The sequence below is a fragment of the Somniosus microcephalus genome, chromosome 14 (assembly GCF_052327205.1).
Source record: "Somniosus microcephalus isolate GS21.2 chromosome 14, FLI_Smic_1.0, whole genome shotgun sequence".
NCBI lineage: Eukaryota > Metazoa > Chordata > Chondrichthyes > Squaliformes > Somniosidae > Somniosus > Somniosus microcephalus.
Genome location: NC_141000.1, coordinates 30373209 through 30389255, shown reverse-complemented (window position 1 = coordinate 30389255; position 16047 = coordinate 30373209). Strand labels below are relative to the sequence as shown.

Genomic DNA, 16047 nt, shown 5'->3' with positions numbered 1-16047 from the left:
TAGGTTGGGTGAAATCAGCGACAAACTGATGTCCACATGCCGACATAGGTGAGTGAGACCAGAGGCTATTTGACGGGCAGAGCATTGATGTATGTATTCCCATGAATTTAAATATTTCCTGTGGCCATATTGAAACAGCTCCAACAACATTCAAGAAGCTCAACACCATCTGGGACAAAGCACTCCACTTGATTGGCACTCCATCCACCACCTGAAACAACCACACCCTCCACCAATGGTGCAACGTGGCTGCACTGTGTGTCATCTACAAGATGCACTGAGCAACTTGCCACGGCTACAGCAACAGCACCTCCCAAACCCACAAACTCTTCCACCTAGAAGGACAAGGGCAGCAGGCGCATGGAAAAACCACCACCTCCAAGTTCCCCTCCAAGTCATCCACCATCCCGACTTGGAAATATATCGCCATTCATTCATCGTCGCTGGATCAAAATCCTGGAACTCCCTACCTAACGGTACTGTGGGATTACCTTCAAAATAAAAAGTAAAGTATACAATTAAAAGTGTGGAGTCTCATTCCTTCAGCTTGTGAATTGTTTTAGGAAATGTAAAAAATGTCAAATTTAAAAAAAACTTACTTTTCCTTTCTGTCTCTTTTTTCCTGTCTCTATCTTAATCCAGTCTTTCTTTCCCTCTCTTTATTTCTCTTTCTGTACCTGATTTGACTCTAATTCATCCTCCTTCTCAGCCTGTTTCTCAATCCTTAAATCTCATTAGCCCAGATTTTGCGGTAAAAATAACAGTGAGGCTATCACCATTATTATGGAGTAAATCGGTCAGCAACTTCCAGTGTCTGCATATATGCTCTGTAAAACGCAGAAATCAGGAAGTTGCTGTCCGATTTGCCCTGCTCCTCCAGAAGCTTTACACCGGTACCTCACCGAGAAACTTGGCATTAAAACACATGAAGGGTGTTAAGTTGTGGTACTTGTCCACTAGTTACCCACTAAACACGCCAGAAAAAGTTAGGGCTTGTCCATTCAAATGTAAGTGAATTTTTAATGGCATGATAAGTCTTAATTACTACCAAACAACCTCTGTTGCACTGAAAATTAACTTTTACAAGTGTGGAGTTTCATTCCTTCAAATTTTAATTATTGTTGGTGGTTTAATAAAATATTAAAATAAATGTTCTTTTTACTTTTTCTTTCATCTCTCTTAATCCCATCTTTCTTTCCCTCTCTTTATTCCACTTTCTGTGCATGATTTTTCATTGAATTAAATATTCTAACTTACACCTGGTTTAGACTCTACCTGTCTCAGAGAGGATTCTGCAGTCTGATTGGTTGACGAGACACACTGCTGCTTGCGCCCCTGTGGAGGCGCCGCGCCGAATGGGCTCTCTAATTACCATACGTTGCTGCGCAAAAGCCCCTAGAAAGTCTGTGGGCATCAGTAACCCCAGTCAACGGCCAGCGCCGTTCCTTCGTCGGGGACCACAAAATCCGGTGCAGCTCAAATTTGCAGCAGGCCATGGTAGAAACAAAAATTTGAGATGAAAGGTGCTGGAAACCGTCTAAAGATCCGTCCCCGAGAATGAATGTTGAAATAACCCTCGGCCGCCACCGTACCCGGACCGACTGCTCCAGCGCGGGAAACATGCGCCGGACGGCCAACCGCCGCCACCCCGGCGGGCGCGCGTGCGCACAAACGTGCAAGCGCCGCCTCGGCTCCCAGCCCACGCATGCGCAGCAGCATATCGCGGGGGGGGGCCGACCTGCGGAGGGAGAGTCAGACGGTGCCGGTGGTCGTCGCGCCCGGTTAACGGAAGGGTCGGTGGTCTGTGCAGCTTCGCCTGTTGTTCCGGGATGGCCAGCAACGGTTGTACTCCGGCGCGACGGCCGGGAGTAGGAGTGGCGGCTTTCGTGACTAGCTCAGGCCGGCCTGGCTGTGTGCTCCTCGGGAAAAGGAAAAGCTCGTTCGGAGCGGGCACTTTCCAGCTTCCCGGGGGCCACCTGGAGTTTGGGTATAATAGTCTCTCTGCAACACATTGACCACATTGGCGTGGACGCGGGCTTCAGTGAAGCGGTGCAGAAATTGTATGGTGCATTGTTTTCTTCTCTCAATTTGTTTCCTTTTTTTTTATAAGAGATTAACCGTGGCCTTTATTGCATTCCAACTCATTATACAATTGGAACCAAAATGTAAACGGAAGTAGTCAGTGGAACCAGCTTTGTTTTTTACTCAGAAGTTAATAGAGTTCTTAAGATCAGTGTTAATAGAAACATAGAAGATAGGAGCAGGAGTAGGCCATTCGGCCCCTCGAGCCTGTTCTGCCATTTAATAAGATCATGGCTAATCATCCAAAATCAGTACCCTGTCCCTGCTTTCTCCCCATATTGAGAATCTTCTCTATTGGACAGTGCCTTAAGTGTAAATGTGCCAATAACTATTGGATTCCGTGCAATTTAACCACGTTCTTTTAGCGAGCCCAATGTCTCCCGGATTAGCACCCTTGCCTCTCCCCCAAAAGTAGGGCTATTCCGATGGCCTGTCCAAACTCAAAAATGCATAGCACCATTTTTGCATTTGGAAGCTTAGCCTAATAAAGCAGGTATTATTCTGCAATGGCAGCCAGTCATGGAAAGCTTTGAGCAAATTGGACACTACTCCTTCTGTGGTCACCTGGACACAACATGGGCAAGCAGGTGGGAAAACCTGGTACATGACAACTTTGTCAGACCCACCATGTGCCCCTCCATCCTACTTGCCCTGTGCCCCAGATGACCAATGGTTGGGATAAGGTAACCACAAATTGAGGAGCAGCCCCTTTTAAACAGTGAAAGAGGATTTGCAACCTCTGGCACTGTAGGAACAAGTGGTAAATGGTTTCATCCTGGCTGCAAAATGGGGACAAGCCCAGGACATCTGTAAAGTGGCTCAAACAAACATTCAATGGCACCACACCATGTGGCACTATACACTCCAGGTCCTCTGGTGCAGAGTTGGATTCCCAAAGCATTCTGCTTGTCAAAGTGCTGCAGACTTCGACCAGTGACTGAAATGGCTGCTGCTAATGTAATACAGAATATACCCACCAAAAGAAAAATAAATCTATGAATGCTGGAAATCTGAAATACAAACAGAAAATGCTGGAAAGGCACAGCAGGCCTGGCAGCATCTGTAAAAAGAAAAGATGATATCTTGTTTGGATGTAGACACTTCCTCAAAATTGAAGCAAGCCCCTTTATAGGACTGAACAACATTATTGAAAGGTGGTGGGATGAGAGGTCAAGTAAAAGTAGAGTCGTTGGGAGCTTTTCCTGCCAGAGTAAGGCAGCCAGTGGATTAAATAAGCAGCACAAGTTTTCTGAAAAGCTAGAAAAAGGTGCAAATTGGTGGCATTAATAAAATATGAAAATAATTGCTGGAAATACTCAAAAGGTCAGGCAGCATCTACAGAGAGAAACCGAGTTGACATTTCAGGTCGATGACCTTTCGTCAGAACTGGAAAAAGTTAGAGATGTAACAGATTTTAAGCAAATGCTGAGGGAGGAAAGAACAAAAAGGAAGGTCTGTGATAGGGTGGAGGCAGGAGAGATTAAATGACAAAAGGTATGATTGTACACAAGTGGAAACATTCCCTGTATCTCATCTATCTCAACCTTTCATAATTTTAAAGACCTCTATTAGGTCACCCCTCAGCCTTCTCTTTTCAAGAGAAAAGAGACCCAGCCTGTTCATCCTTTCCTGATCGGTATACCCTCGCATTTCTGGTATCATCATTTTTGCACCTTCTCCAGTGCCTCTATATCCTTTTTATAATATGGCGACCAGAATTGTACGCAGTACTCCACAAGTGTGATTAAACCAAGGTTTGATACAAGTTTAGCATAACTTCTCATACTTTTCAATTCTATTCCACTAGAAATAAACCCTAGTGCTTGGTTTGCTTTTTTATGGCCTTGCTAACCTCTGTCGCTACTTTCGGTGATTTGTGTATTTGTACTCCGAGATCCCTTTGCTCCTCTTCCCCACTTAGATTTGTATTTTCCAAGTAATATGTGACCTCCCTATTTTTCTTACCAAAATGTAATACTTCACTGCCCCACCCTCTCAAAAGAAGTATGGTAATGTGAATACTACATTAATAATGACAACCTTTAACAGAGTAAATTGTCCCAAGGCACTCGGATCATAGAATGATACAGTATGGAAGGAGGCCATTCAGCCCATCGTGCCTGTGCCGGCTCTTTGAAATAACTATTCAATTAGTCCCGCTCTTTGCCCATAACCCTGCAATCTTTTCCACTCCAAGTATTTATCCAATTCCCTTTTGAAAGTTATTATTGAATCTGCTTCCACCACCCTTTCAGGCAGTACATTCCAGATCATAAGTTGCTGTGTAAATTTTTCTATTCCTCATGTCCTCTGGTTCTTTTGTCAATTACCATAAATCTGGTTACTGGCCCGTCTGCCACTGGAAACCGTTTCTCCTTATTTCCATTCATGGTTTTGAACACTTCTGTCAAATCTACCCTTAACCTTCTCTGCGCTAAGAACACCCCAGTTTCTCGAGTCTCTCCACATAACTGAAGTCTTTCATCCCTGGAGCCATTCTAGTAAATCTCTGCACCCCCTCTAAGGCTTTCACATCCTTCCTAAAGTGTGGTGCCCAGAATTGGCCATAATACTCCAGCTGAGACCTAACCAGTGTTCTCTAAAGGTTCAGCATAAATTCCTTGCTTTTGTACTCTATGCCTCTATTTATAAAGCCAAGGATCTCGTATGCCTTTTTAACAGCCTTCTCAACTCGTCCTGTAACCTTCAAAGACTTGTGTACGTACACCCCAGGTCTCTCTGTTCCTGCACCCCCTTTAATATTGTACCATTTAGTTTATATTGCCTCTCCTCATTCTTCTTACCAAAATGAATCACTTCACACTTCTCTGCATTAAATTTCATCTGCCACATGTCTGCCCATTTCACCAGTCTATCCTCCTGAAGTCTGTTACTACCCTCTTAACAGTTTACTACATTTCTGAGTTTTGTGTCATCTGCAAACTTTGGAATGATGCCTTGTATACACAAGTCCAGGTCAATATATATCAAAAAGAGCAGTGGTCCCAACACTGATCCCTGGGGGCACCACTACACACTTCCCTCCAGTCTGAAGAACAACCGTTCACTACTACTCTCTGCTTTCTGTCCCTGAGCCAATTTCGTATCCACGCAGCCACTGCCACTTTAATCCCATGGGCCTCAATTTTGCTAACAAGTCTATCATGTGGTACTTCATCAAACACCTTTTGAAAGTCCATATACACAACATGAACCACACTACCCGCATCAATCCTCTCTGTTACTTCATCAAAGAACTCCATCAAGTTAGTCAAACATGATTTGCCTTTAACAAATCCATGCTAGCTTTCATTTATTAGCCCATATTTTTCCAAGTGGCAATTAAGTTTGTCCCGGATTATTGTCTCTAAAAGTTTCCCCACCACTGACATTAGGCTGACTAGCCATAAGTTAACGGGTTTATCCCTCCCCTTTTTTTGAACAGGGTTGCAGCATTTGCAATCCTCGAGTCCTCTGGCATCACCCCCATATCCAAGGAGGATTGAAAGATTGTGGCCAGAGCCGCTGCAATTTCCACCATTACTTCCCTCAGCAACCTAGGATGCATCCCATCTGGAACAGGTGACCTTTCTACTTTGAGCACTGCCAACTTTTTAAGTACCTCTTTTTATTTTAATCCTATCCAATTTCTCTACTATCTCCTCCTTTATTGTGACAGTGGCAGCATTCTTTTCTCTTGTGAAGATGGAAAGTACTCCTTTCCTCCCCCAGCCATGCCCGCTGCCTCCACAAGATCATCTCCTTTTTGGTCCCCAATCGGCCCCACCCATCCTTGGACTACCTTTTTATTATTTACACTAGGGATTATAGAATTGAGGGAGCTTGGCACAATGTTGATATATTGACATGTTGCACCACAATGATTTCTCCACACGTGCTTTTTTGCCATCAGCGCTAATAGCTGAAGCCAGGCATGTCTCGGAGAAGGGCGGGGAGTGGGATCTCAGAGGCTCAGTAAACCTACGGCACTATACGATACCTGGTTGCCAGCTCAAGAATGACACTGGCACATACATGAAGTGGGTCAACTGCTTTCTTAGGGAAAGCCCTGATGGAGAGGTGTCATAGATGCAAATATTGGAACACCAACATGCTATACTGTTCAGTTTTATTCATGCCATTCTACTTGTTTTGTGGAGGTGGGAGGGAAAACCATGAATACAGTTTATAATGCAGTTCGATTAGAGAATTAGCAAGACACATGGAAATTTGAAAATCACAACTGGATTGGGCTTTCTTGGATCTACTGCTAGAACTTGTTTTTAGACACCCTTTGTAAGTAGGTTTGCAGAGTATGAGAACTTGTGCTTCCATTGACATGGCTCATTTTTAAACTGATTATTTTTAATAGAGAAAGCTGGGAAGACTGTGCTCAACGGGAAGTTCTTGAAGAGACGGGGCTTCACTTGAAGAATATGTACTTCGCTACCATTGTAAATGGCATCAAGTTAGAAGAAAATTATCACTACATCACAATTTTCATGCAGGGAGAAGTCAATATGGATTATGATTCAGAGCCAAAGAATTTAGAACCACAGAAGAATGAGGGTAAATTGCTGCATTAAATTCCGAATTTGTACATGTGGTTAGAACATGATTGTAAATCCCTTCACAGCCTCGCCCCTCCTTATCTCTGTAACCACCCCACCACCTCCAACCCACCACCTCTGAACTCTCCATTTCTCTGACTCCAGCCTCTCCCCCCACCTGTTTACACCACAGATGCCGTCTATACCTTTAGTCACCTAGGCTGCACACTTCAAATGTTTCTCCCTCCTCCTTAAAATCCACCTCTTGGTCCAAGTTTTTAGTCACCCCTTCTAATATCTCCTCCTTTCGCTTGATGTCCATCTGCTTCTGTATGCCTCTGAAGTGCTTGGGATCTTTTCTACATTAAAGGCGCTGTGTAAATGCAAGTTGTTGTAACTGCTGGATTTTTCAAAGACATTACTGACAGGGAAAATGCAGTTGATAATATATTTGGGTTTTCAGAAAGCTTTCACATTTGTGATTAACAGGCAGGCAAGTAACCACAGATAAAGTATAGCAAATCAGATTAGAAACTGGCAACAGGTAACCATAAATGGGAACATTTTAAACTAGAAAAAGGTTATAATGAGGCTACTTCGGAGATCACTCTTATGACTCCTTCTTTAAGACCCTCTTTAAAAATCACCCTTTGATTAAGCATTTGGTCAGTGCTAATATCTCTTTTGACTCGGCTTCCATTTTTTAATTGCACCTCTTATAAAGCACCCCCTCCTCTTTTACACCCCCCTCTGTCTCGCCTGAAGATTCTATACCCCGGAATATTGAGCTGCCAGTCCTGCCCCTCCCTCAACCATGTTTCTGTGATAGCAACAATATCATATGCCGATGTGTTCATCAACACCTTCAATTCATCTGCCTTACTCGTAAGACTCCTTGCATTAAAATAAATGACATCCAGCCATACTCCCTTGTGCCATTACATATTTGCTCTGCCTTCCAGACTGACTTGTTTTTTCCTCTATATTTGGCTGTGCATCACCCCCTACTATAGCTCCACTCGTATTCCATCCCCATGCCAAGTTAGTTTAAACCACCCCCCCCCCCCAACAGCAGTAGCAAACCTCCCCGCAAGGATGTTGGTCCCGTTCCGGTTCAGGTGCAACCCGTCCGACTTGTACAGGTCCCACCTGACGATGCCACCTTCCATATCAGTGCTTCTGACATGTCTTCCTTTTTTCTCAACCGAGGATTCCCCTCTACTGTGGTTGACACGGCCCTTGACCTTGTCCGTTCTATTTCCCGCACTTCTGCTCTCACCCCTTCCCCTCCCTCCCAGAACCACGATAGGGTTCCCCTTGTCCTCACCTTTCACCCCACCAGTCTCCACATTCAATGGATCATCCGCCACCTCCAACGTGATCCCACCACCAAACACATCTTCCCCTCACCTCCCCTTTCAGCATTCCGAAGGGACCGCTCCCTCCACGACACCTTGGTCCACTCCTCAATCACCCCCAACAGCCCTTCTCCTTCACCTGGCACCTTCCCGTGCAAACGCAGGAGATGCAACCCATGCCCTTTTACCTCCTCCCTTCCCACTATCCAGGGCCCCAAACACCCCTTCCAGGTGAAACAGCGATTTACTTGTACTTCTTGCAATTTAATATACTGTATTCACTGCTCATGATGCGGTCTCCTCTACATTGGGGAGACCAAACGCAGATTGGGCGACCGCTTTGCGGAACACCTCCTTTCAGTCCGTAAGGGTGACCCTGAGCTTCCGGTCGCCTGTCACTTTAATTCTCCGCTTCACTCTCACTCTGATCTCTCTGTCCTCGGCCTATTAGATTGTTCCAATGAAGCTCAACGTAAGCTCGAGGAACAGCACCTCATCTTTCGATTGGGCACTTTACAGCCTGCCGGACTCAATATCGAGTTCAACAATTTCAGATAATAATCCCTGCCCCCATTTTTCATGCAGTATGATTTTGCCAGTCCCATTTGCAACATTTTCACAGTATGTTCTTTCAATTCCTTCCTCTCCATCTACCCCCCCACCCCCATCTTTGCACCTGTTTAATATCTGTTACATTTCCAGCTTTTTCCAGTTCTGATGAAGGGTCCCAGACCTGAAACGTTAACTCTGTTTCTCTCTCCACGGATGCTGCCTGGCCTGCTGAGTATTTCCAGCATTTTCTGTTGTTATTTCATGGTTAGAATGTGGAACTTGCTACCACAGGGAGTAGTTGAGGCGAATAGCATAAATGCATTTAAGCTAGATAAACTCATGATAAAGAACGGAATATAAGGTTATGCTGATGGGGGTTAGATCAAATGGGGTGGGAGGAGGCACATGTGGAGCATGAACACCAACATGGACCACTTGGGCTGTACATTCTATGTAATTCACAGGACAGCAAAACTGACAGATGTAGATTACGTTTCAGACCAGGTGTTTAGACCAGCGTCTTGACGACAATGAAAGATAGTTTGACAGGCCAGTGATTATTTACACTCATTGCTCCTGTGGCAACTCTCCTCACCTGAATTCAGCAGGGATGACTGCTAAGTTAGGCTAGTGGATTCTGCTCCTGGGTTGGGAGAGTTTGACTAAAAACTTACACTACAGTTAGGCTTTTTTAAGAGAGAACTGCAAAAGCTGGGGGCAGTCAGACCGCAAAAGGCTCCAAGGAGGAGAGGGGCATTAGAAAATTAGCTTTAGGGCAAGCACGATGATCCACTGTAGCAGAATAGCATCAGTAGTTTTATATTATTAATTACATAAAGGCAATGAATAACACTGATTGTAACTTCTGTATGTTCACCTTCCTATGGAATAAAACAACTTAATGTTTTATATCAAGCTTCACGTCACCCAAGTGGTAACTTGATTCATCACTGGGGAATTTTAAGAAATACACATGAAAAGACACAAGTATCCACAGATTATGGTATTATACAATTATATATAGGACAGTGTGAGTCAACTCCTGTAAAAGTAAGATGCTCAGACTGCTTAAAGGAGAGACTAATACAGCTGAATCCAAGATGATATCTACGGCAGACCTGAATTCCTAACATTTTACTATTTAAATAAAATTACATAGTCTACAGCACAGAAACAGGCCATTCAGCCCAACTGGTCTATGCCGGCATTTATGCTCCACACAAGGCTCATCCCACCCTAATTCATCTCGCCCTATCAGCATATCCTTCTATTCCTTTCTCTCTCATGTGCTTGTCTACCTTCCCCTTAACTGCATCTATGCTATGTACTTCTTACAAATCCTCGGTAATACAGTTTGTAAATTGTTGCTGATGTGAATCGCAGCATCTATCTTTTATAAACAACATAAAATAGAATGTAAAATATTTTCTAATGCTCTGTTGTATTAACTTAGCTCTTGAAGACAAAAGTAATTCTCCAGCACAGGTCTTTACAGCACCCTTATCCTCAATATTCATCGTAAAAGTACTCATTTTACTGGTTGGGTCGGATGTTACATGTTTTGAACAGCACACCAAACAACAAGCAAACTTTGCCAATGTGTACAGCACAGTGACTTTCTCCAATTACATCAATCTCCCAGGGCAGTAATGCTTCCTTTGTAAACTCCCCAAAGGAAGCAGTTTAGATTACACTGTAAAAATGTTTTGTTGTGTAGTGAGTTCTTTGGCACTCAAAGGTATATCTTTTTATACTGGTTCCCCCCGCACGGATACTGTGCTTGAATCTGTGTCTCTTTGAATTCAGCAGAGTGCTTCATTTGTGTTGTCAGCTTGTGTATATTCATTTTTTTTTTAACACGTTTTATGTACTACATGTATACATTGCTAGGTTTTGTGGGTATAATGAGGAGACTGACTCCAGAAATGAATGTATGACCAGTTTTACGCTATATTACCTGAAATTTTGTTTCAGTATTCTTTGCATTACATCACAATCTCCAGAGTTGCTGAGTGAAAAGGACAGTTTAAATAGGGTGTGATAATTTGTGTCACTTTTTTGAAGCAGTAAATCCAGTCAGCTCAGCTGCCCTCGCAGCAAGGGTTCACACCTCATCAGTTATTGGTTATACCAAATAGTGATTATCCTGAGGGTCTCTTTTGGATCGAGGGGGCTTCAGAATGACTCATCTGGCATTGGGAGTTTGGAACTAAATCAGTTCCCCATTGTGGACTTGATAATCCTATCGCTGAGCCAGGCAAGTCTGCACTCTTCCAGGGAACTGTTAATGATCGACCAGCCAGATTCGAGCCTACTCCTACATTCGGGATAATGCCTGATCTATATCCTAACTCCATCCACCATCTTGGCTTATTATCCCTTAATGCCCTTGGCTAGAAAAGATATACTGCTCTCCGATTTAAATTTATTAATTGAGCTAGCATCTACTGCTTTTTGTGGGAGTTCCACACTTCTACCACCTTTTGTGTGAAGAAGTGTTTCCTAACTTCTCCCCTGAATGGCCTGGCTCTGATTTTAGGGTTATGTCCCCTTATCCTAGACACCCCCACCAGCAGAAAAAGTTTCTACCGTATCAATTGCTTTCAAAATCCTAAAAACCTCAATCAAATCACCTGTTAACCTTCTATATTCCAGGGAGTACAAGCCTAGTTTATGTAATCTCTTCTCATAATCTAACCCTTGAAACCCTGGTAACATTTTGGTGAATCTGCACTGCACTTCCAATCCCAATACAGTACCTGTATATAGTTTCTATGGTGCGGTGCCCAGAACTGTAAACAGTACTCCAGATGTGGTCTAACTAGGGCTTTGTATAGTTGTAGCAAAACTTCCTGCCCTTTATATTCTAGCCCTCTAGTTATAAAAGCTAACATTCCATTAGCCTTTTTGATTATGTTTTGTGCCTGACCACTACATTTTAATGATCTGTGTACATGGACCCCAAATCCCTTTGGACCTCCACAGTTCCTAGTTTTACACCATTTAAAAAATAATCAGATCTATCTTTTTTTGGTCCAAAATGAATGACCCCTCACTTACCTGCATTGAAATCCATCTGCCACAGTTTTGCCCACTCACTTAATTTATCAATGTCTTAGTAATTTTATGCTCCCATCTACACTACTTACTATGCCACCAATATTTGTGTCATCGGCAAACTTGGATGTACGTATGGTTATCTAAGTCATGGATAAATATAGTGAATAGTTGAAGCCCCAGCACAGATCCCTGTGGGACACCACTAGTTACTTGCTTCCAATTCGAGTACATACTCATTGTCCCTACTCTGTTTTCTATAGGTCAATAATTTGCCTTGAATTCCTTGAGCTTTAATTTTAGCTAACAGTCTCTTACATGGAACCTTATCAAGTGCTTTCTAGAAATCCATATAAACTACATAGACATTCCCCCATTTACTACTTTAGTTACTTCCTCAAAAAATTCAGTTAGGTTCATTAGAGAGGACCTACCCTTTACAAATCCATTTTGGCTGTCTCTAATCAGCTCAAATTTCTCTAAGTGCTCAGTCACTTTGTCCTTTAATTATAGATGCCAGTAACTCCCCACAACAGATGTTAGACTAACCGGTCTATAATTTTCTGGTTTCTCTCTCTCACCTTTCTTAAATAATAGAGTAATATTTGCAATTTTCCAATCTAAAGGGACAATTTCTGAATTGAGAGAGCTTTGGAAGATTATAGCTAAAGCATCTCACTAATAGAACCTGTAATGGCTAAACATGTCACTGGGGATTCTTCCCATTTGGCTCTAGATAACCGACAGCCCAAGCTGGCAGGGTGGTCCAAACCGTACAAGCAGTAGGAAGTTTAACGGTGATCTGCTCTGGTAAGCAGCGTGATTTCAACTGGTTAAAACCTTGATTTGGGTAAATGGGACATGTCCCATTGTGTATTTCACATAGGTCAAATGGAAATCTACAAGTGGGTGTAGATTTCTCGGTAGCTTGAGTTTGGGACTTAAACTTGAAGGGTTTCTACATATTTTTGGTCATCAAGAATTTTTGATCAGTTGAAAAAGCTGCTTCAGGGGTAAATCAGAGAACAAATGAACTCAGATTTACATAACACCTTCTCACATCCTCAGGGCGTCCCAGAGTACTTCACATCCAATGAAGTATCTGTGAGAATATATTAAACATAAGTTTCACATCAGCTTGTCTTTTATAGGATGGGAATGGATCAAATGGGAAGACTTTCCACCAGCGGACCAGCTGTTCTGTCCTTTAGCTTGTGTGAGACAAGTTTATCATCCTTTTGAAGAAAGACTTAAAAATCTTGCTGGAAATTCACCAGTAAATGACGGTAATCATCCTCATTGTGTGTAATGTCAAATAAATTGTTTACAAGAAGTGTGGAATCCCAAATGAAGCAACCAACTGATTTTAATCATGAAGCCATATATTAAAGATAACTAATGTCAGTGATATGAGCATGTATCTCCCACATATAAATATTGTGTACTTGAAAATGGCATTAAATGAATAAAATTTCAAAACTAAAATGTATTTTTATTTTATAAATATAACAGATTGATGGCTTGGGGAAAATAAATTGCACTTAAAATCCCTCATACCTGGGATGCTGCTCAGTTATGCAACAGATGAGGTTATGCTGCTAGTTTATTTTCCATAGCCCCCCAATATGCACTCTATATAATGTGGTATGTTGATTACCTTTTTTAGAAATAATGAGGACTAGCTGGAGTGCCCGGCAGTGCCGAGGGAACTCAAGAACCCTGTGGCATGTTTATAAAACTGTTTTTTAAACTGTTGGGATTGAAGAACTCTTCCTAAGCACCCAGGAGTGATACTACATTATTCACAAAGTTTCAGTGTATGAGTTGAATAGGGAAATAAAAGAATCTGAGGCATTTAGAGGTCAGTTTAGAAATCAACAGTGAACATTTATTCCAATAATGTAGAACAATAGAACATTTGACAATATGCTGGAGTTACAACCAAAGACTTAGTGAATACTCCCTCTGTTAAAGGTTTGCAAACCCAATAGGGTTGGTATTGCACAGAGTGATTTTGTAATCTTGTAGTAGGTATGCAGCCTCTCAGATCTTGAAGAGTGCTGTTGAGTGCTTCAAGTGCCCTCTTGTGGGCCTTTGTACACTCCTCCCACACAATGAGTTTAGACTTTTGAAGCAGCTCAGCAGCAGCAGTTCCTTTGACAATGTGACACACTGGGTGTTGTTGTCTTGTCAGATCCAGAGGGAGAGCAAAGGTTGAGTGGGCAGTGCGACCTCCTTGGAGAAGAGTTGCAGCGATTCCTGATGAGGCAACAGCCAGTGCAATGAATCTCTTAGAGCGAAGGATGGCCACAAAGAGATTTCGTAGCCTTTTGGGGGAGTAAGACAGAGCAGCTTCTGTCATCGTTGCATGCCAATGAATGTCATCCTGAATGAGTCCTCTCCTGCGGCAAGCTTTTATAAAGGAGGCACAGAGATGGCCAGTGAGAGTTTTGAGGTAATTAAATTATGTTGGGCCAGCAACCTCATGGAGGAGTAGAGGAAGGTGAAAGCACTCTGCATTATTGGAGAGCCCGTTGATACACAACATTTTCTGTTTTTCCTGAGGGTGTTAAAATAAACAGATTCCTTGACGCACCAACTCTTGAACATGCCACGTACAACTGGCCATGTGAAAAACAGGGCGTGAGTAAGTTGATGCCAGCAACCTTCAAAGTCTGCCCCTGTGCCTTGTTGATTGACATTGCAAAAGAAATTGTCACAGGAAACTTGCCTTCTGAATTGAAATGGCAAGTCAGTTGGTATCATTGGAATTCGAGGAATGAGAACATCCTCCCCTCTGGCGCAGCCTGAGATGATGGTAGCCTCAATGAGATTTGGCATGAGCTTTTTGACTGCCAGTCTGGTTCCATTGCACAACTTTGGTGGATATATGTTTCTTAGGAGCATGATGGGAGTGCCTTCCTTCAGTACCAGTTTGTGAGGAGGCGTTCCTGAAGGCTGCAATGAGTTGAGGAACTCAGTGGGGTAGTGTACCGCATCAGCACTGTCACAAACAGTATCAATGCTTTTATAAATTTGCTCTTGGCCAGGGAGTTTTTGAAGAAGGAGCATGTTTATGTTTTTGACGGTATCATTCCTGGGTGCAAGTATTGACCGTTCACACAGCCACTTGGGATCTTTGAAGTGATTGAGGAGGTCTGGATACATCTGTGAGATCAACTCATCAACTGTTTTGACTTGACTGCCAAAGCCTGGAGGAATTGTGATTTGACCACTGCTGTCAATTGGCAACTTTCCTTCTCCCAATTGTAGCAAAAGTTGCGCAAAGGATTCTGTCATCTCATCACCATGCATATGAACACGCATGTTTGTGGTCAAATGGACTGTTTGCACATTTGGCCACAGATGGGATGCCTTGAGACATGCATTGAGTTCATCTGCTGGAGTTCCTCTGGGGACAACTGGCAGGATTTGGCGGAAATCACCTGCCAGCGACAGGGTGGTGCCACCCATCAGCCAATTGTTGCCTCTCAGATCTTGAAGAGTTCTGTCGAGTGCTTCAAGTGCCCTCTTGTGGGCCATTGTACACTCATCCCACACAATGAGTCTACACTTTTGAAGCAACTCAGCAGCACCAGTTCCTTTGCTAATGTTACACACTGGGTGTTCTTGTCTTGTCAGATCCAGAGGGAGAGCAAAGGTTGAGTAGGCAGTGCGACCTCCTTGGAGAAGAGTTGCAGCGATTCCTGATGAGGCAACAGCCAGTGCAATGTGTCCCTTAGAGCGAACCATGGCCAGTAAAAGATTGATCAGGAATGTCTTTCCTGTTCCACCAGGTGCATCGAGGAAGATAATGCCACCTGCATTGTTTTCCAGCATATCCACAACCAACCTGTATGTCTCTTTCTGGTCTGGAACCAATTTAGGTTCAGTGACGGTGACAAAGGAGGTCAGTTCCTCAACATTGTAGGTGGTTTCCCTGAGGACCTCTCTGCTGAGACCTGGAGAATCATTCCTATTGGGAGATGGAAGGTTCAACTTAGTCAGAGACTTGCCAGCCAATGCCAAAGTCTTGTCCTCCAGAAGGATCAATACCTGATTGTACATTGCATCAGTGAAGTTCAAGGTATTGGTGAGACCGCACCTGGAATACTGCATACAGTTTTGGTGTCCATACTTAAGAAAAGACATACTTGCTCTCGAGTCAGTACAAAGAAGGTTCACTCAGTTAATCCCAGGGATGAGGGGGTGGTCATATGAGGAGAGGTTGAGTAGATTGGGACTCTACTCATTGGAGTTCAGAAGAATGAGAGGCGATCTTATTGAAACATATAAGATTGTGAAGGGGCTTGATCGGGTGGATGCGGTGAGGATGTTCCCAATGATGGGTGAAACTAGAACTAGGGGGCATAATCTTAAAATAAGGGGCTGCTCTTTCAAAACTGAGATGAGGAGAAACTTCTTCACTCAGAGGGTGGTAGGTTTGT

The 16047-nt window shown here is 43.2% G+C and overlaps 1 protein-coding gene across 1 annotated transcript; it reads left to right on the top strand.

The window, feature by feature from the left end:
- The first annotated feature begins 1690 nt into the window (after positions 1 to 1690).
- Positions 1691 to 13084, top strand: nudt15 (nudix (nucleoside diphosphate linked moiety X)-type motif 15). The gene is made up of 3 exons (XM_086006472.1): positions 1691 to 1987; positions 6455 to 6651; positions 12751 to 13084. Exons 1-3 carry the CDS (start codon positions 1830 to 1832, stop codon positions 12906 to 12908), a joined length of 513 nt encoding a protein of 170 aa, XP_085862598.1. The 5' UTR covers positions 1691 to 1829; the 3' UTR covers positions 12909 to 13084.
- Positions 13085 to 16047: the final 2963 nt, after the last annotated feature.